The 22,631-nt window shown below is 35.8% G+C and overlaps 1 protein-coding gene across 1 annotated transcript in view; it reads left to right on the top strand.

Moving 5' to 3' along the window:
• The window catches only part of PKHD1L1 (PKHD1 like 1), a 153,645-nt gene that overhangs the window by 54,468 nt on the left and 76,546 nt on the right, over positions 1-22,631 (top strand). Inside the window, exons 25-40 of the mRNA XM_007114624.2 lie at positions 50-204; positions 2,011-2,133; positions 2,834-2,939; positions 5,191-5,301; positions 6,403-6,567; positions 7,519-7,640; positions 9,589-9,721; positions 10,138-10,333; positions 12,328-12,470; positions 12,890-12,994; positions 13,703-13,891; positions 14,900-15,070; positions 15,603-15,829; positions 16,910-17,894; positions 21,370-21,618; positions 22,323-22,472. Coding sequence (XP_007114686.2) covers positions 50-204; positions 2,011-2,133; positions 2,834-2,939; positions 5,191-5,301; positions 6,403-6,567; positions 7,519-7,640; positions 9,589-9,721; positions 10,138-10,333; positions 12,328-12,470; positions 12,890-12,994; positions 13,703-13,891; positions 14,900-15,070; positions 15,603-15,829; positions 16,910-17,894; positions 21,370-21,618; positions 22,323-22,472 — 3,330 coding nt within the window. The remainder of the gene's footprint in view (positions 1-49; positions 205-2,010; positions 2,134-2,833; positions 2,940-5,190; positions 5,302-6,402; positions 6,568-7,518; positions 7,641-9,588; positions 9,722-10,137; positions 10,334-12,327; positions 12,471-12,889; positions 12,995-13,702; positions 13,892-14,899; positions 15,071-15,602; positions 15,830-16,909; positions 17,895-21,369; positions 21,619-22,322; positions 22,473-22,631) is intronic.

Consider the following 22,631-nt stretch of genomic DNA (forward strand, 5'->3'; position numbering starts at 1 on the left):
GTTTGTGAATTTTTGACTCTCGCTATTTGCCATCCTTCTGCGAGTGCAGGTATTCCCGCTGCTGTGTCAGCTGCAGATTTGCAGTTTGCTCTCCAGAGTCTAGAAGAAGTGGGACAAGTCTCAGTTACCCGAGAGGGAAGCTGTGCTGGATACTCATGGCACGTCAAGTGGAGAAGCACATGTGGAAAGCAGAATCTGCTGCAGGTTCCCTTACTTCGCCTAGTTTCTGTTTTCTTCTATGTGTTCGTTGCTTATTTGCACCCTGCCTCATTCCAAAAAAAAACTGGAGACTGTGTGTGTTTTAAAAATGCAAGCTATAGCCTAAACAGTAATAAAAGGAAACTGAGAAGAAGATTGTTGTAGATTAAATTGACCAGGCCTTCTCTTTCGTGGGGAATAGCTGTTGGTGCTTTATTCCTGATCCCCTATGGGGGAATATGCCGGTTAGAAGGCCTTTGACGGGGGCAAGAGGAGCACAGTCAGGGGCAGTCTCGGAACTAAATCTGGGTATACGTAAGGGGGGCCAAGCATAATCAGCGTCGCTGTCATTTAATTCTACCACTGTGCACTAGAGCTGTGTTCTAGGACCTTGGATACTTTTCTGGTTTCAAAGATGACCTTTTCAAGTTCATAACAGAGCCACACCTTAAGAGCTCATCTAATTACTTTTGCTTAGAGTGTGGTTGGGGGCAGGGAGGGAAGTCAGGCTCAGAATATGTGACAGAGAAGGGTCTAGAAGAGACTGGGGGCTCAGATATCAAACATCAAAAATATGATGCTGTGTAGTGATGATGAGAGTGTGAGATGCACTCTCATCCTCATGTACTGTTGGTGAGACAGTAAATTAGTACGAGCTTTTGGAAGGATAATTTAATTGTATCTGAATATAGATACCTTATGATTCAGCAGTCTCAGCTGTGTTAACTCTCTTCTACTGAAATAATAATACAAATATGAAATGAAATAGGCACAAAGTTAGTCACTGCAGCATTATTTGTAATAGTAAAAAACCTAGAAACCGAAATTCCCATCAATAGAAAAATGGTTGTTAAAATGATACAAACGGTGGAAATAAATACAGAACTCTATTTATAAAACCATTCTGGAAAAAAACAGGCGCTGGGGTACAGGAGATTCAAACAAAGGTATATAAATAATAAACATAGAATATAATGTACCATACATAGATTGTATGGATGTCATAAAGATATGGGGGTTATTTTAAGGAAACACATGGCCAGAAACTAGAATAAGAAAATTCTGCAACTGAGACAGCTCTAGTGACTGATCTCCTCTTGGTCGTCTTCTGGTGTCTGCACACCTACTCCCTTCACTCTTTCCTGACCAGTCTCCTCTGCTTTATTCATCATTTCCGCTCCTGGTCACTTTGGCTCCCACAGGCCCAGCGTGGAGACTCCTGTCTCTTTGCTAGACCCTGTATGCATCTGAAGGCTACCATATTGGCAGCACGATTTTGGAATGACCAAATTATACATATTGATCTGATTTGCTTTCATTTTTACCATTGGCAGAAAATATAACTCCATGAGCGGATGAAAAACCAAGAGTAGTTTTGGTAGAGGCCAAAAATGCTAAAGGGGAAAAGTTGACTCTCGGGTGGAAAGAGGACTACATTTTTCAATTATTTAAGAATCATTTATCAAAATGGTCATATTCAGAAAGAGCATAGAATATTTTGAAAAAAATCAAATTAAGTAAATTCATGTTCCTTAGACATATTTTATCCTAAATATTCAAGTTAATTTTAGTCATTTAATTCAAGTTGTAATTGATGCAATATATGATACTGCAATGATGTTATCAGTTTTTTTCTTGGGTAGATTATGATCATTTTTGAAGAGGCTTCTTTTTCAAAAATGTGATTAAATGGCTTTGAATTTTTTTCATCCTTTGGCTTTTCACTTTTAACCATGCTTAAACTTAAAAAGAAAAACTACTGTGATCATATCTGTTATAACCTTCTAGTAAAATAATCTCGCCTAAAAATAGATCAATGATTCCAACATTTTTGGAGAAAAGGCTAACGTGATGGTTACAAGGATAAAGGAAGGTGGCTTATTCAGACAGCGCATACTGGGAGACCTACTTCGTACACCCAGCAAACAGCCACAGGTAATTTTGAAAGTTTCCTCGTGATGTAATTTTAAATGTATAACTATTTTGTAATACATTAAAGACCTGGTAAAACAGAAGAGATGACATCTTTATTTTTCATGTGACTATTTGTTAACAGATGATCAACTCAATGATATTATTTTGTGACTTTTGGGAAAATTATCTTCCTTATGATAAAAGAATGGATTTCAAGCTCTACTGTTAGTATTTGAAAATATATTCTTTCATTTAATCTTTATAGTAACTCTGTAAAGTAATTATTAATGTTACCACTTACTGATGAGGAAATTAAATTGTATGGAGTTTAGGTGACTTTCCCAAGAGCAACCTTTATTTTTCTTCATAGCACTTATTACCCCCAGGGCATAATGTGCATTTTCTTTTTTTTGTAAGTTTATAGCCTTATGCAAGGCTCTCTGTCCTACCTCCACTAGAATATAAGTTCAGTAACAGCAGGGATGTCATCTGTTTTGTTAAATGTGCTTGATACGTTTACAACTGTGACTAACATTATAATGGACACATTTGCTGAATGAATCAATGAAGTGTCAAAACAGAAAAAGTATAAATAGAATAGACTAATTTTTGGAAACCAACAAACCAGCAAACAAGCAAATTTCCATTACTTTTTCTAAATCCTATGCATAGTCTATTTCACCAAGCTACCCTTGTTACCTCTGTGTTTCTTTATTTGAAGGTTGAAGTCTATGTTAATGAAATCCCAGCTAAATGTTCAGGTGACTGTGGGTTTACATGGGATCCCACAACTACTCCTCAAGTCTGGGCCATAAGCCCTTCCCAAGGTAATCTCTTGCTTTCGAACTTGGAGTATGGGGTGGAAGACAATTAGCAAAAATGTAAACTCTGATAATGATTTCTTTATATTCTAACTAAGGCAAGCAGACAGTTCTACATAGTGAAAAAAATCTATCTGATCAGAAAGCTATGGAAAGATCATTAATTATCTTTGCAAAAAATATCACTGTTGAAGTTGGACTCACTAGTATTCTGCTTCTCCAGTTTCACCAACTTCTAGGAGATATAGTACTAAATGGCCGGTAACAAGAGAGCTGCTGTTTAGTAAAAGAAAATAATTAGGTCCTAGATTTGAGAATAAGAGATAGAAAAATTATTGCCGAGAGCTCAGTCTAGGGGGACACATTGTAAAATACCTTCATAGTATGTGATTGCTTTAAAAAAAAAAAAACAACAGATTATATTATGTCTGAACTCCCAAGGATTGAAATAAACAGCATGACCAAGGATTGTAAGGGGTGGCTTTTTTTCAGTCAGAAAGGTAAGCTCAGATACTATAATCATATATTTAGTCTTGTTGACTAGTAGAAACATTCACCTGCTAATTATAAATCAGCAAACAAAAAGAAAAAACCCATTGAAATCTTTAAAATAGCGCAACTTTGTGTTGAAAGAATATATTCTTCAGACTTTTTTATAATTATAGTTCTCTCTAAGCGCCATGCTCAGTGTTAGTCCCCTGCGAACTTCCCCAGAGACAATCACAGTAATTAATTTTGTGTGTATTCTTCCATGCCATTTTAAATCCCTTTTGTGTATAACACACGTATGGTAATTTTGCCAGTTTTTTAAGTTTACAAATGAGCTATTACATTGTAAATATCATTTGCATCTTTTGTCATTCAGCATTCATTTTGAGAAACATTTATATGGTTTTATGTATATCTAATTCATCACTAAAATACTTCATGGATACATCAATTTATTTGTTCTTCTGTTGATGGACATTTACATAATTTACAAGTTTTTTGTTTTTACACATGACTGTATTGAGCTTTCTTGTACAAACCTACTATAACATACATGCTAGAGCTTCTTTAGGGTTTATACCTACATGTGGATTAATGGGTATATGTGTATTCAGTTCATTAGGTGACCAAATTGCTCCCCAAAGTGGCTGTACCTCCAGTGGGTATGAGAGCACCATATTCCCCACATCTTTGCCAACACTTCATATTATGAGTTTCTAATTTTGGTCAATCTGATGAGTGTAAGAAGTTATCTCATCACTGCTTTAATGTTGTCTATTCCCTGATTAGTAATGCACAGGAATATCTTGTATGTTTCTTGGACATTTAGATTATTTCTTCTTCTGCAAATTGCTTGTTAACATGTTTTATACACTTATCAGATTGTCTTTTTTCTATCAACTTGCACTGTGTATTGCATATTATGTTTGCTGATCCTTTGCACGCATCTTCTCCCAGTATTTCACTTATGATTTTTTTTTTTAGTATCTTGTTCATGGAAACGTTTAAATCACTGATTTATTTTAATTTATATATCTTTTCCTTTATGGATAACTATGGCTTTTTGTATCTTATTTAAGAAATCCATCTCTACATTAACGTCATTAAGGTATTCGGTTATGTTTTCTTCTAAAATTTTGAAGTTTTGTTTTTCATTCTTAGCTATTTAAATACATTTATAATCTGTGTTGTGTGTGATGTTATATGAGTCGGGTGACTGTGCCATTTATCGATCAAATCTGGATACCTTTAAGAGTGAATGGAGAACATTCAGTATAGGATGCTGGGCCAGCAAGTATAAACCTGGAATAGCGCAGGCACTTTAGGATGGGTATCATCCCAGATAAAGTAATCATATCCTATTTCAAATGGAAAGTGTCTACTACACTTATTGTACAGTTTATTCTTTTCTCAGGAGTTTGTGATGGAGGTTCTGTCCTAGTCTAAGTTACCATATGGAAATGTCTGTTTAATTTCTTTGTCATAAGAATGATTTTCCTTTCCTTACAACATTCTATACTGAGTCAGATAATTCTTTCCACTAATCTCTATAAACACACAGATTCAAAACATGAAGCACTGTGCAGTAATTCAATGGAAAAAAAGGACCATTGCTAAATAAATGTCTTTTTTCCCTGCTTGCTTATAGGCTTATTGTTTATATCTTTTAGAAGATAGGCTCAGTTTTCTCTGAGAAATACCTGATTTCATAACAACAGATTCTATGTTTTGTCATTTTAATATTGTTATTTAAATTTATCCTTTTCAGGGTCCTATGAAGAAAGCACAATTCTAACCGTATCAGGCTCGGGATTTTCTCCTAGCTCAACTGTATCGGTCTCAGTTGGACCAGCAGGTTGCTCTCTTCTTTCTGTGAATGGTAGATTCTTTTAAAATCATTATTTTTGAGTCTAATTGTTTTTCTCGAAGAGAAAGTAGAGTCAAAGAGCAGTGTTACAATAGTGATTTTCCTATAGAGTACGTTTGGGGTTATGAAATTGGCAAACTGCTCTGGATAAATACCTTATCTTTTTAATCTTTGGTTATGACCACAGACTAATTCTTTCACTGTGGTACAGTGTCTTTATCCCATAACAGTTGATTTTTGTTCTTTTTCCTCATAAAGTGATTACACGAAATCTTTCCTTCTTTAGTGTGTCTCTGGGACACAAAAATACATGAATTGCAGCTCTGATATTCCATGGTCCCCTCTGCCCGTGCTTTGAAAATGCCTCATTAGTCATAGCAAGAGGACATAGCCATCTTCCTGGACTTCTATAGTCCAAACTTCATAGTCCTCTATGTATTAATGTAGAATTTAAAGATCATATTTTCTATTTATGGAAAAGTGAGGACTATAATTATTTGTCTCCCTAAAAATTCTCTTTCATAATCCTAGGTATTTTTATTAATTTTAATAAGTTGGAATTACATAAGCAAATTCCCCTTCCATATCATTTAAGTTGTTTTTAATTTACATCTTCTATGCATTCTTGAGATCTAATAGTCAGTATTGCACCTGTATTATTAAGTGCACACATGCTGTTCTAAATGAAGTGAAGAATGTTTTTCACTTAGTTTTTTATCAGTTTTCTTGTTGAAACCTAATATTTTACTCAGTTTGGGACATAAACAATATATTGGACCAAAGTTTTTAGAATTATTCATATAAATGATCTTATAGGTTAGGATTTAAAATTCTTCTTATAGTAACTTTTTTGCCACAGTGTAGTACTCAGGAGCAAATTGTTTACTCCACTTTCATTATTATTTTACCTTACTCTTTTCTAGCCCTGTCTGATTCGTAACATGAGGTAGTTCGTAAAGGTTTTCCTCCCATTAATATATGAGTAGTCTTCCTTAAATATATTTCTTGGAGTATAAAAATGAAGGCCACTGTTTATATTTGCAAATATAAAATTTCAGTAATTTTATCTAACAAAAGCATTTCTTGACCATTTTCTTCTTCTTTTATCACAAGAAAATGAGATCAACTGCCAGATTCTGAATGGAAGTGCTGGACGTTTCCCAGTTGCTGTGTCCATAGCTGATGTTGGACTAGCACAGAATACAGAGGAGGAGGAATTACACTTCATTTATCAGAGTCAGATCTCACACATCTGGCCTGCTTCTGGAAGCCTAGCAGGTAATAGTTAATTGTTCCAAACAAAGAAAACTGCATACATTTCCATCATTTCATTGAACTGTTTCTAGAACAGGGTGAAGGGAGAGGACTCCAAAGCTTCCTCATATAGAACAAAGGAGACTCCTCTTTTAGAAGGCACAGTGATTCAGTGGATGACTAATTCTTTTTGTATGAAGCACAAGTCAGGGTGACTGCTTCTACTTACATCTTAGGTTATTGAATTAATATCATCAATTATTACATGTGTCTATAACAAGCTCATTAATTATGTCAAGATAAGATTTATTAGTTATTATTCTGCTTACCAGCTGCTCCATTTATAATCACAGTCTCAGTGGAGCTACTAGACCCAGAAAAAGTTCCAAAAACAAATCAGGGAAAGGGATGCTGACGCAGAAGATGGCAAGAAAATAACACATTTTTCCTGTCCTGCTTCATTTCCTTTGTGTTTTGTTTGTTTGTTTGTTTGACCATGCTTAATTGTGGATTTTGTGCTTTGGCCTTGATCTTTTCGGTGTGTTCTGTTTTTATATTGTATGTTATTTTTATTTTGTTGGGATTTTTTCTTAGTTTTTCTTTTACTTAAAGGTATTAAAATTTGGGATTTTGTATGAGTCTTAATTCACTCTCATTTCCCACTGGTTGAGTAAACAGAAATAGCATAATTTCTCTTTAGGATGAAGACACAAAAACAAATGTTAGTTGCAAATCTGTGTTATTTCATTGAATCACTTAGTCCAGCCCCTTTACAGCTCCCGACTCCAGAGCTCAGACTCTGGTATGTGGTGATGATTCTATATATCTCGAGGCTGGTCCTTGATCCATTTGCCAACCTGTCTCTTGGATGATTAGACAGTTCTTGAATGATGTTAGATGACTGCCAAAGTGTCTTTTTGTTATAGTTAATCTAGTGTGTTTTTGTTGTCTGATTTTGTGTTTTTACTTATGAAGGTGGTACTCTTCTGACTCTATCTGGATTTGGCTTTAATGAAAATTCAAAGGTATTAGTCGGAAATGAAACCTGCAATGTAATTGAAGGGGATTTGAATAAGATAACCTGCAGAACACCAAAAGTAAGGCATCTGATTTCAGTCGTTTTCCTTCTAAGTCTGAAATTGTATGAATTAAGGAACATCTCAGTAAAGGGTTAAACAAATGCCTTATTTACCTAGCAAGTTTCAGTTATGCTCTGTAACAATTATTTCTTCAACATTTTTTGCCACGATCCAAATACAAAATATTATCTTCCACATTCTACACTTAACATCATTAAGGAAGACATACATATAAACCAATGTTAAATAGTGTGTTCCATTTGAAATGATAGAAGTAGACACAAAATGAAGATAAAATACAGTGGGGAGAGGGTGTCAGGAAGAGTTTCATGGAAAAGTTGATGTCCTATCAGAGGCGGAAGGATGATGAATGGGAGTTGACAAGGTAAATCCAAGGATGAAAAAAATATAGCAGTAATAAATAGTCTAAAAAATTCAGGGAAGCCATTCTAGACATTTTGGGTTTTTTTTTAAGGAATATATATTTTAAGTATGTTAACGTTTCAGTTTGTTGGCAAAACACACACAGTGTAAAGTTTCCCATGGAATATTTCATCTTAGGACCAGTCATTGTTCTTTATTTTTTAAAATAGTGTTTAAATTTAAACCAAGACTCTGTTTTACTTACTCTGTGCAAAAAGAGTGAATTCAGTCACTAATATTTAAAAACGTAATAGATTAAGTGTGGGAATTATTATGTAGTTGATGTAGGAGAAGTGAATTTGAGCATGTGTTGGACTGAATGATAGAGATGAGAATCTGGGGGATATAGTAAATTAAAGCTTTGTTTAAAGTATGTCATTCAGTTAAACACTGAGTGTGCACTAGGTACTAGATGCTAGGAAGACGATTTTTCCTAATTGGGAATTGTATAGGTGCTGTATTGGTGAAAGCACCAAATATTTTTCTTAGGTTTTAGTCTTGGATTCTGGAACTGTGTCAGCAAAGTATATAATAATGTCATTTGTCCATGAAGAGAAACAAAAATTACATTCAAGCCTATTTTAAGAGCAAAAAACGCAAAACTTGAAGTATCGTATGCTTTTTTTTTTTTTTTTTTTTTTTTTTTTTGTGGTATGCGGGCCTCCCTCTGCTGCGGCCTCTCCCGTTGCGGAGCACAGGCTCCGGACGCGCAGGCTCAGCGGCCATGGCTCACGGGCCCAGCCGCTCCGCGGCATGTGGGATCCTCCCAGACCGGGGAGCGAACCCGGTTCCCCTGCATCGGCAGGCGGACGCGCAACCACTGCGCCACCAGGGAAGCCCCGTATGCTTTATTAATTAGAGAACCACTTGTCCAGGGACAACCACTGTGGCACAGTGGTTAAGAATCCACCTGCGAATGCAGGGGACACGGGTTCAAGCCCTGGTCCAGGAAGAACCCACATGCCACGGAGCAACTAAGGCCATGCGCCACAACTACTGAGCCTGTGCTCTAGAGCCCACAAGCCACAACTACTGAAGCCCACGCTCCTAGAACCCATGCTCCACAACAAGAGAAGCCACCGCAATGAGAAGCCTGCGCACCGCAACAGAGAATAGCCCCCGCCACTTGCTGCAACTAGAGAAAGCCAGCGCACAGCAAGGAAGACCCAATGCAGCCATAAGTAAATAAATAAATAAATAAATATTTAAAACAAAAAAAAAGAGAGAGAGACTCAGTTGTCCAGAACATCTGAACTATATTGCAGAACCCTGGGAAATCCGATACTATAGATGCATTTGAATTGATCATAAATACCCACAAAACCACTATATCATATAGCTTTATCTAAAGAATTCAAACATGCAACTTAACATTTGACACCACAACTTTCTAAATATCTGATAGTTAACTCTGATTGATGACTTTGAAAAAAAAAATCTTTGGAAGTTTATTTTGAATAATTCTATTTGTTTTTAGCCATTGAATTTCTGTATCTCAACATTTAATATTTTCTAATTGTTTTATTTTTTCCCCTTATTTCAGAGAATTGAGGGTACAGTTGATGTATCAGTTATTACCAGTGGATTTCAAGCCATGGCAAAGAATGCTTATAGCTATAATTGTTTACAGACTCCAGTTATAACTGATTTTAGTCCCAAAGTACGGACAATACTGGGTAAGAAATTCTTCAATAGGATTAGTCATTTGATATATATGTATGTGTATACCATTTCTAAAAAGGCTTTTGAAGCAGTTTCTCTGCAGTTGTGTTTCTTAAAGCAAAACCTGTCACAGGTTTTATTTTTTAACCATAAATTGGTCTATTATATCACTTTGAACATGTGCAATAATAAGAAAAATATGAATTTTTAAAGTTCTTTGCCATATTTTTCCCTGTTAAACAATTAAACATGAATTTTATCTCCATGTGGCAGCTATCAACTCTTTCATTGATTTTCTTTTACCTCTGCAAGTGTTAGGATTTCCTAAATCCAATGAAACATAAGAGATGAGTTGGTTGACTTAATATTCAAATTTTGCACTAGATAATACATTGACTCTTTTTGTAAAACTTTTCTTTTAAAATAATAGGAGAAGTTAATTTAACAATTAAGGGTTATAACTTTGGAAATGAACTCACACAAAACATGGAGGTCTATGTTGGAGGAAAATCCTGCCAGGTTCTTCACTGGAACTTCACAGATATTAGATGCCTTTTGCCCAAGTTGTCTCCTGGAAAACATGATATCTGTGTAGAAGTCAGAAACTGGGGTTTTGCGTCAACAAGGTATGGTAATGACCATAAACTTTGACAGAGTTGTGGAACACATGGTGCTAATATATTGAGATAGGAAGAGAAATAGTCATTAACCTTATAATATTTCAGTTGCTCTCTTCACCTTTCTACAATTCCTGTTGCAAAAGATCTGAAAATATCTCATAACATGCAGTATGATGCTTAGGTTTGAGACCAATACCATTCAGATTAGGTTGTAAGATTTCTCTGCAGAACTAGGTTTATGTACATGTCACATGACTTTCATTCATTCTGGAAATACTTATCAAGAAGTTACTGGGGGCTTCCCTGGTGGCGCAGTGGTTAAGAATCCGCTTGCCAATGCAGGGGACATGGGTTCGAGCCCTGGTCCAGGAAGATCCCACATGCCGTGGAGCGGCTGAGCCCGTGCGCCACAACTACTGAGCCCGTGCGCCTAGAGCCCACGCTCCGCAACAAGGGAAGCCACTGCAATGAGAGGCCCGCGCACCGCAGCGAAGAGTAGCCCCCACTCGCCGCAACTAGAGAAAGCCCGCATGCAGCAACGAAGACCCAACACAGCCAAAAATAAAATAAATTACATAATTTTTTTTTAAAAAAAGAAGTTACTGGGGGGCAGGCACTTTCTCAGTGCTGGATTTATAGTGGGGAATAAGAGGGACGTGTCCCCCACTTTAATGATGCCCACAATTTTGTTGGGGAGGCAGATTTCAAACAGATGATTACATCAATAACTGGATTATAAATGAGAAAAAGGCTATGGATAAGAGATCCCAGGTGCTACAAGAACATATAATAGAGCTAATTTTTCCTGAGGGACTGGGGACTGGAAAGTGTTCTCTGAAAAGGTGACAAGTAAGCCAAGAAATGGGTGGGAGCTGCCAGGTGAAGGAGAGGGTGGAGAGAATCCTCCTCCAACTCTAACTTTCCTTTAAATAGGTGTTTAGTATTTTCTTCCCTGAAACTGCTTGTCAGCTGGTAAAATTTTAGTTCTGGCATAAGGAAGTTACTGGTTTAGGGTACTTAGAAAAAGAGAAAACTGGAATTTAGGGGTTAAAAAAAGGCAAGTAAAACTGATGTCAGAGTAGAAGGAGAGATCATTGGAGAAGAGTCTTGTGGGAGGTGAAGAAAGAAGAGCAACAGTAAACATAAACCTCAGAACTACATCCCCTCTTAGATTCACAGGACAGAGCTCACATGGTTCTAGAAGAGCTGTTGGCTTGTGCTTTGGCTTGATGATATAATGGGCAGAATTGACAGCATACAAAACTGGGTACTTGGGTGGTGGTTCAAAACCTACCAATTCATTTATGATGAGGAAGTTAGATAAAAGTTAACACAAAGACTCATTTGAGTTATGGTAGGAGCTGGGATGTGGAAGTCAACTCTACATGTCACGTCAGAAAAGCACTGTACATTTCGATGGCCTCCTAGCAGATACCTTGTAACGAAGCAAAATAAATTTAAAACCCTCTCGTTGAAATAGTGGGAAGGGAGATCGTGACACGTTTTCAACAAATATAGAATGATAAATTCAAATTAATTGCACAAAACTTTACTTATATTAAATATATGGAATTTCATTACTATTCTTTGTTATAGATAATGCTTCCTTTATGGGTTTTGGGGGTTTTTTTTTGGTTTTTTTATGCCTTTATGTTTTATTCTAATAACTAGATAAAATATTTTAAAGGATTTCATGTATTTCTTGTGACCTCAGTTCTCATAACCATATTTTTCCCATAGTATTTTAAGTTCTTCCATCTCAAATTCTCCTGCCATGGGATTTTCAGAAATGTAATTTTCATATTTAGGGAAACAACTATTATATATGTATATGATCCAACCAAATTGAGGTCATGGTAATTATCAGATTATCTAGTTTGAGAAAGTAATGTTTTATTAAATATTCAAGTACTTCCTCTTAAATGAATCAGGTCCTAAGAGTTTAACAACATGACCCCATGGAATGCTCATTGAAATATCTATTAATTTTTCTTTTACAGAGACAAATTAAATGCTTCTATACAGTATATTTTGCAAGTGACCAACATGTTTCCACAGAAGGGCTCCTTATATGGTGGAACTGAAATCACTATAATGGGTTTGGGATTCAGCACAATACTAGCTGAGAACACTGTGCTTTTGGGTAAGAGTTTCATCCTCACAGGAGGGCTGTTATCATTTTTCTCATCTTAAATGATGTGCTGTAGGTGCTGTGTTATTACACAAATACTCTCAGTCATGGAAGCTTTGTTTTTCTATTAGCATGTAAAAGGTTAAGTGTATTTGGTTAGGTGGTAAAAATAAACTAAATAACTGCTTTTGATTTCAATAAATAATTACCAAATATTTAATGTATATAGAACACTTTTAAAAAGGAGAGGTCTCTGTTCTAAAACTAGTCAGTACTCAAACATGATTACTATCAGAAAAAAGTACCAAAGATCCTACTATGTAATGGGGAGCTTTTGTAGGGCCTTGACTATTTACTAATTATACTTCGTCTCTGTATTTCACAAAAACCATTTGAGAAAATGTTTTTTCCCCCATCTTTTTTCTTTCTAGGGTCCTTCCCTTGCAATGTGACAGCATCATCAGAAAATATCATAAAATGTATTGTTCATTCAACAGGGAAAGTATTCAGGATTACCAACAGTGGGGAAGATTCAGGTATCAGACAACATTTATCTGCTGCAAATAATGGAGACATGTTGCCTTGGAATTAATTTGATTTTTACTTATAATACTTCAAAGTATTCAGAGAATAATTATTGTTATTTCTTTGTATAAGTTGTTAATAGTTTGTCTAGAATTTATCCACTTGACATAGGGGGCCACATATAGAATGAATCAGCAAGCAGTAGACTTGAGTCTAGAAGGCTAGGCTTAAGATTTCCAAGTTCAGGAATTGCCACATGGTTTTACTGCAGTATAGAACCTCCTGAATTACTATAGTTTGTTTTCCATTATGGGTTTCTAAATAAATATTCAAATAGAAATTATATAGATTTTTGCGTGCCTCAATGCCTGAGAAAATTTTTGTGTTTAGAGAATTGATCAGAGCTTTTAAAAATATTCCATGTGACATTTCTGAACAACTTGTTTATTGACTCTGATTTTTTTCAAATTGCCTCTCGGTCATCAGTTTTGGAGTTGTGTGGTTTATCTTTTCCTTAGCTTCTCGTTATGTTACTTTCCATTATTTCTGTTTATTTTTATTATGTGTTTAAAGTAGACATGTAAAAGTTTTACAATGTTAATTTAAAAGTTTTTTCACTCGTGGCTGTATAAAAAGGCAATATTTTCAAAGATAATTATTAAGAATTTTTACTCCTTTTCCTTTTTTCTTTAAAAATATGACTCAATTCTTGCTCCCAGTACACGGATTAGGTTATGCCTGGTCACCATCAGTCTTAAATGTGTCTGTGGGAGACACAGTGACATGGCATTGGCAAGCACATCCATATCTCAGGGGAATAGGATATAGAGTTTTCTCTGTCTCCAGTCCTGGAAGTGTAATTTATGATGGCAAAGGATTTACCAATAGAAGAGAAAAATCTGCATCAGGTATGTTTCCGCTTTGTTGCGTTTTGCATCATGCTTCTTTTTCCCAGATACGATAAAAAGAAATTTGTTTAGATTTAAAATACTTTTGCATAAATAATATATACAAGTACACAAAATGATTTAGCCAGCATTTTATTGCTATAGTAAAAATATTACAAATTTATAAAATATTCTAAATGAATGTCAGCAGGGTATTTTATACATCAGAGATGAGTTCTGATATCAGAAATATCTCTATTCATTCTGGAATAATCAACCAGAAAAATATATTGAAACAAGCAAAATACAAAGAAAATTGAAGTACGTGTTTTAATCATACCAATCTGATATCAAGTATGAACTTCTGTTGATTGGAATCAGCTTTAAAATCAGTCTTCTAGGACAACTTAGCGTACAGTGTGCCTTTTAGGCTGCCTGTTTGTTTTTTGTTTTTTGTTTTTTTTTGCGTTACGCGGGCCTCCCTCTGCTGTGGCCTCTCCCGTTGCGGAGCACAGGCTCCGGACGCGCAGGCTCAACGGCCATGGCCCACGGGCCCAGCCGCTCCGCGGCATGTGGGATCCTCCCGGACCGGGGCGCGAACCCGGTTCCCCTGCATCGGCAGGCGGACGCGCAACCACTGCGCCACCAGGGAAGCCCTAGACTGCCTGTTTTGTTCTACACATGTAGCAGTTTGAACTTTTTACTCATGAACACAAACTGTTTTTCATTGCATGTTGAGTTTTTCTTTAAGATTCTGTGAATTATGCCAGATTTAACATGGCTTCTCTAGAAAAATTAATGCTGGATCTTGCCTTCCTAGAATGTAATTTCATTATACAAGACAGCCATTTTATAGACATTTTATAGTTGTTTTATAGTCATTTCCTTACTACTTCCTGTTGAAATATCACATGCATGAAAAATAAGAAACCTGTCATCTGCATACGCGTTTGAATGATTATTTCAAATTTCTTTTCAAAGATGCATTAATTGCTTGTATTTATTATGTACAATCTCATTTTATGGTAGGTTCATTTTCTTACCAATTTACTTCACCTGGAATCCATTATTATAGCAGCGGGTATGTTGATGAGGCTCACTCCATTTTTCTCCAAGGAGTCATTAATGTTTTACCGGCTGAAACCAGGCACATTCCCCTGCACCTGTTTGTGGGTGGTGCTGAAGCCACATATGCTCAGGGTAAGAAGGTTAAAGGTGGAAACCCTGTCACTTCAGTATGCAACCTTTCTGGAGTAGGAGGCAGATGACTGGGGCTAACTGTCTCTCACTAGCCGCATGACCCTGAATAGGTCGGTACTGCTCTGAGGCTAGAATTTATTCTATAAAATAAGGGGATCATGTTAATGTTGTCCTGTCAGTCTCCCAGAATCCTTATGTGCCTCAAATGAGATGTTAATGTGAAAAAGTTCTGATACTCTGTAAGTGCCTGAAAATATATTAAAATGTGAGATGATGTTGTTTTATTTTCCCCATAGGGTCTGGCCTTAGACAAATTGAAAAATAAATTAATTTTATATTCACTCTTTACTGTATCATTTTTGTCCAGGTCTTTCTTTTAACTTTGTACCTCCTGGGTCTCCTCTTGTCATTTGGGAAAAAAAGACTTACCAGAATATAAACCACCATCATCAAAATTAGAGTAATGCAGTCTGAAAACAATTCTTGTTTTGGAATTTTATCCATGACTTACAGGCAATTCTTTTGTCTAAAGGAGGACCCGTGGATTTGCGCTTGGGAAGCTCTGTGACAGGCTGCCTAGCAACAGAACCCCTGTGTGGCCTGAACAGTACCGGGTTTGCACATTCAGATAGATTGCTCTTTGAGCTTTCAAGTTGTTTTTCACCATCTATAAGCAACATTAGTCCGTCCATCGGAACACTAAATGAATTGATAACAATTACTGGACGTGGCTTCAGTAATCTCACATGTGGTAATAAGGTAAGAATATAAAGATCTCCTTTTTACTTCTGTATACACAGTAAAAGGAAGGTGTTTCATCCATAACCTCGTAGTTTAATTTATGACAGCTTAATTGTGATATAATTCACACACCATACAACTCACCCATTTAACGTGCACAATTTAGAAGCTTTTGGTATGTTCGTAGACTTGTGCATCCATCACCACAGTCAATTTTAGAACATTTTCTTTACCCCAAAAAGGACCCCCGCAGTCCTTAGATATTACCCCCAACCCCTCCGTACTTCCTGGCCCTAAACAACCACTAATTTTTCTGTCTCTGTGGATTTGCCTATTGTGAATATTCTTATAAATAGAATCATACAATATGTGGTCATTTGTGACTAGCTGTATTCACTAAGCATAACGTTTTCAGGGTTCATCCATGATGTACCATGTAGCAGTACTTCATTTCTTTTTATGACTGAATAATATTCCACTGCATAGTGTATACATTTTATTTATCCATTCATTTGTTCATGGACATTTGGGTTGTTTTCACCTTTTTGGTTATTAACAATAATGTAACTATGAACATTTGTGTATGATCATAATTTAGTTTAAGATTAATCCAAGATATGCCTTAATCAGCCCCCAAATTAATTTCATGAGTAAAAAGTTTGCACATGATCAATTTTTTTTAAAATTTATTTATTGATTGATTTTTTGGCTGCGTTGGGTCTTTGTTGCTGTGCGCGGGCTTTCTCTAGTTGTGGAGAGCAGGGGCTACTCTTCGTTGCGGTGCACGGGCTTCTCATTGCGGTGGCCTCCCTTGTTGTGGAGCACGGGCTCTAAGCGCGTGGGCTTCAGTAGTTGTGGCACACGGGCTCTAGAGCGCAGGCTCAGTAGTTGTGGCGCACGGGCTTAGTTGCTCCGCGGCATGTGGGATCTTCCCGGACCAGGGCTCAAACGCATGTCCCCTGCATTGGTAGGTGGATTCTTAACCACTGCGCCACCAGGGTAGTCCCCAATTCTTAAAATTTAGTTGTTGCTAATACAAAATTTAAGTTCACACTAGAGTAATGTATTGACTTGTTTTCATGTTCATTTTATTTTCAGGTTACAATTGGTAGCTATCCCTGTGTTGTAGAAGAAAGTAGTAATAATTCCATTGTGTGTCATATTGACCCTCAAAACTCAATGGATGTTGGCATCAGGGAAATTGTCACAGTAACTGTCTACAATCTGGGCACTGCTATCAACACACTGTCCAGTGAATTTGATAGGCGATTTGTACTTTTGCCAAACATCGACGTGGTATTACCAAATGCAGGGTCAACTACAGGAATGACAAAAGTGACCATAAAAGGCTCTGGATTTGCAGTTTCTTCTGCTGGTGTACAAGTCCTTATGGGTCATTTTCCATGTAAAGTTCTGTCAGTGAATTATACAGCCATTGAATGTGAAACATCTCCTGCTCCCCAACAGCTTGTGAAGGTAAATCTTCTGATCCACGGAGTGCCTGCCCTGTGTCAAGGGAACTGCAGCTTTTCGTACTTAGAAAGCATCACTGCTTTTGTAACAAGAATCTCCCCAAACACCATCAAAGGATCTGTAAAAGTTCTTATTGAAGGAGAAGGTTTTGGCACTATCTTGGAGGACATTTCTGTTTTCATTGGAAATCAACAGTTTAGAGCAATCGATGTTAATGAAAATAATATCACTGTTCTTGTGACTCCTCTTCCGGCTGGAATTTATTCTCTTAGTGTTGTGGTGGGAACGAAAGGCTTAGCTCTGGGAAACCTTACTGTCAGCAGCCCCCCAGTAGCATCTGTCACACCAACTTCTGGAAGCATTGGTGGTGGCACTACTTTGATGATCACTGGAAATGGCTTCTATCCAGGCAACACCACAGTCACTCTTGGGGATGAACCTTGCCAAATTATTTCTGTCAATTCCAGTGAAGTCTACTGCCGTACCCCAGCAGGGACAGCTGGAAGGGTCATTGTAAAGATCTCTGTGAATGCAGTCGCTTATCCACCTCTGTCATTTACGTATGCCTTGGAAGATACTCCACTTCTCAGAGGAGTTGTCCCAAGTACAGGTATGCCAATACCTGCCTTTTTGGTGTCTTGATATAATATGATCAGTAATATTTACTAGCATAGAATTGGAATAGTGTTTACAAATGATTTTTAGGATGTGTTTTTAGACAAACCCTCTTAATCAATACATGGGATTTGAGTTCTGTGTAGTCTCTATTTTGTGGTTATTTTTTGCACATTCTTGGGATAAAATTTTTGGCCAAATTCCCATTTCTGTTTTAAAACAAAATCCCCATTAACTTCACCTAAATTTCAAAATGAGGAAGAAATAGATGGATACCTGTGGACTAAAATTGGTCATTAATTTATGTCATTAATGTTAATATGACAGGAAATACCTGTTAAAACTCATAAGTAGTTCATCTTATTAACACTGAGAATTTTTTAGAGTATCTTGTTTCTAGGAAACTACAATTGATTATTAACTTATTAACACAACAGAATTCTTTTTAAGGGGGTAATTGGCCCATTCAGGTGGAAAAAATATTATAAAATAGGATTTATTTAATTATTTAGTATGACTTGTTCTTCTGAGCTAAGAATAGATTGAGATGCCTTCCTGATCCTTTGTCATTATGTTATGCTGTTTCTGATCATCTTCAAGCTATTGGAATGCTTATCATCTATGTAATGATTTCTGAAGAGGCAGCTATAGTCTATTGGCTGAGAACATGGCCTTAATACCTGGATTCACATCTTGGTTCTTCTACTTTCCAGTGGTGAAACTTTGGACAAGTTTCTTAAAATATCAGTTTCCTTACACATGCAGATACCTTCCTCATAAGGTTAAAAAATCTCATTCATATAATGCAACTTAAAAGTTTCCTTTAATAAAGAACTTATTAAATGTTGGCCTTTTAAAAAAACTATTGGTTAATTTACAGTGCCAGGAAATGTATCAGGTTTGGGTAAGATGTATTCTGTGCCTTCAAGAAGTTTGCTATTGAAATTTTCTTTTAGACATCAAGTTTTCTCATTTAGAATTTTAAAAAGCAAATATTAACAGTAGCAATGGCATACTTCCTCCCATATATTTGTAATCATTGCAAATGAAGAACTAGATATTGGCACATGTTCCTTATTTCCATGAACCATTTCTGTCTCACCTCTCTTTGAATGTATCTTTCAAAACAATATATCTGAAGATAGATGAGACTTGTGGACAAGTGAGAACTAAGCTATTGGTTTGGCCAAAAAGTGCCTTCGGTTTTTAAGTAAAAATAAACAGCACATTTTTCATTTTCACCAAGAACTTTATTGAACAACGTATTCACCCTTTTGTTCCAACTACTTTTGCCGTTTTTCAGGCAACTCGTAATTCCATCTTCCCAAAACTTTTTATCTTTTTGAGCAAAGAACTGGTCTAGGTGCCTTTTACAGTCTTCCGGGGAATTGAAATTTTTTCCATTAAGAGAATTTTGTAAAGATCGAAATAAATGGAAATCCAAAGGTGCAATGTCTAGTGAATACAGCAGATGAATCAGAACTTCCCAGCCAAGCTGTAACAGTTTTTGCCTGGTCATCAAAGAAACATTCGGCCTTGCGTTATCCTGATGGAAAATTATGTGTTTTCTGTTGACTAATTCTGGACGCTTTTCATTGAGTGCTGCTTTCACTTGGTCTAATTGGGAGCAGTACTTGTTAGAATTAATCGTTTGGTTTTCCAGAAGGAGCTCATAATAGAGGACTCCCTTCCATTCCAGTCATATACACATCACCTTTGGATGAAGACCGGCCTTTGGTGTGGTTGGTGTTGGTTCATTTCGCTTGCTCCACGATTTCTTCTGTTTCACATTATTGTACAGTATCCACTTTTCATCGCCCATCACAATTTGTTTTAAAAACAGAACGTTTTTGTGACGTTTCAGTAGACAATTGCACGCGCAAATATGGTCAAAAAGGTTTTTTTCGCTTAAGTGGAACCCAAACATCAAAGCGATGAACATAACCAAGCTGGTGCAAATGATTTTCAACACTTCATTTGGATATTTTGAGTATGTCGGCTGTCTCCTGCATGGTATAATGTTGATCTCAATTAATGTCTCAATTTGATCGCTATCAACTTCAACTGGTCGCCCCGACCATGGAGCATTGTCCAGCGAGAAATCTCCAACACGAAACTTCGCAAACCACTTTTGACATGTTTGATCAGTCACAGCACCTTCTCCATACACTGCACAAATCTTTTTTTTTGCGTTTCAGTTGGCATTTTTACCTTTCTTGAAATAATAAAGCATAATATGCCAAAAATGTTGCGTTTTTTCTTCCATCTTCAATATTAAAATGGCTACACAAAAATTCACCAATTTTGATAAGTCTTTTTTTAAATGCACTTTGATATGACAGCTGTCACATACAGTCTAACAAAATTGTTTCAAATGAAGTTAAAGACAACTAAGTGCTACTAGAGCCATCTTATGGAAAAAGAACGAACGAACCTTTTGGCCAACCCAATATTTTATTTACTGAAGAGGCAAGGTATACATCACACTTAGAACACTTCCATATAAAAGGTGAAAATACCAGAGAAGATTAAAAACGTAAGACCTGAAAACATTTTTTAATCTTGTATATTAAAACTATTACTAACATGAAAGATCTCATTAATATCTATGGTTTTTAAAATGGCAACTTACATTTCAGTGACACTTACTATGGTCAATTATGTGGTTATTTTTACTGTTACTACTTGAATTAAAAGCAAACTACTACGTGGTGACTCTGCATTTGTAACAAGTTATGTTGATTAATAACTGTTCACTTATTATTTAGGTACGTAGGTCTGTGTTTGGATGCCCCGTGAAAAATTCCATGTGTGTAATGCCCTCAATGCTTTTTGTCAAAAGAAGGAAGGAAGGGAACAGAAGGATTGAAATACTTTATTCTATGTACATTTATTCAAGGCATTAACATCAACATTCATCTATAAGTCTTTAAATTAATTCCTTGTTTCTGTATTTACTATCTTACACCTAATTATTTATATATCATAATTTGTTTATCAAGTCATATATATGGAAAATATTTGAATTAAGAAAAATAGTCCATTCATCAGAAGAGGTGCAAATATCAGGAAAGTACCAAAAGTTTTAAAAGTAAACCTCATCCCTAAATATACTCTAACCCAACACCCACTGCTCAGGCATTCATTCATTCTTCAGAAATTTTAGATCTCCTCTCTTTTCCATTAGCCCGAATTATTAGTAACTTACAACTTTCATCTGTAGAATGGACAGATGTGCTGGAAAATAACATTGAGATAAATATCTTATAATCAAGATACCATAGACTGCAATGAAATTATAGCCAAAATATATATGACATGACATGTACTGTTGGTATTTATATTAATTTTAAAATATTGGATATTATTTTGTTTATGTAAGTAAATGGATATATCTTTAAATGCATGTGCAAGTATTGGAATTTAGGTATATATTTATATTTATATGGCTTGCTTTTTTTTTTTTTAAGCTCCTCCAGGGACTGAAATTCAGATCAATGGGTCAAATTTTGGTATTGATATCTTGGAAATTTCAGTGATGATAAATAACATTCAGTGTAATGTGACCATGGTCAGTGATACTGTATTGCAATGCATTGCTGGAGATCATGCTGGTGGCACTTTTCCTGTTATGATGCATCATAAGACAAAAGGCTCTGCTGTGTCCACAGTCGTATTTGAGTACCCACTTACTATTCACAATATTCATCCAAGCCAAGGTAGGCATGAATGTACCAGAACCTAGAAATATTTTATATTGTTTCAGTAAACACTTGTTTAGAAAGAAACATATTCTTCAAACCCTGCTAAAATGTGTAGTTCCTATAAAACACTAAAATACTTTTGTTTATGCATCAAATTAATAAGCATGCAAGCGTATCAGTCATTTCAAAATATTTGTTTAATACCTGTATTTCTCTTGTGCTATATAATTTATTTAAAATTTAATACTATTGAAAATGTCCAGGTTATATTTGGAAATTGTTTTTAAATCATGTTTAGATATCACTGGCCTGTAATTATGTCTATCTAAATAAGTATTTTTTTCTGTTTGAAAATTATTTTAGTGGTTAAAAACCTTAAGCATAACCAATGTGCTTTTAACTAAAATGGTAACTTTACATTTGTGTTTTGACTACTCAAATTCTTTGTGACATTTCTTTTCAATAAAATTTTAGTTCCTAGAAGTAGTTTAAATAAATGACCAGGTGTGACATTTACTCAGTGAAGGTTTTAAAAAAACTACAATCAAAAGAGATTCTGTTGCACTAATATAAGATAATATAAATAATTTCAGTTCTACAAATCTTTTCATTGAATGAAACTTGCTTCCATTTCAGGTGTTAAAATAAAGTTAAATATATGTACAGAGGAGGTTTTCTTTTCATTAACTTTGTCTTTCCCTTTTATATGTCTTCACTAGGGAGCTTCGGGGGTGGTCAAACTATGACTGTGACAGGCGCTGGGTTTAACCCACAGAATTCAGTTGTATTAGTGTGTGGCTCCAAATGTGCAGTCGACAGACTGAAATCTAATTGCACAACATTATTATGTGAAATTCCACCTAATAATGGTAAGTAGTCAGAAAAAAGAATAGAAATCTTTGAGAACTGTTTAATTTTATAGAGATCAGTCTGAATTTCTTTTTTCAATTTTTTTGTGTTCATTTGGGGCAATTGAATCACCTTTATGAATTTCCTGATTTTAAGCAATTTCTTCAGAATTTTCTTTT

This window comes from Physeter macrocephalus, chromosome 15 (assembly GCF_002837175.3).
Source record: "Physeter macrocephalus isolate SW-GA chromosome 15, ASM283717v5, whole genome shotgun sequence".
Lineage (NCBI taxonomy): Eukaryota > Metazoa > Chordata > Mammalia > Artiodactyla > Physeteridae > Physeter > Physeter macrocephalus.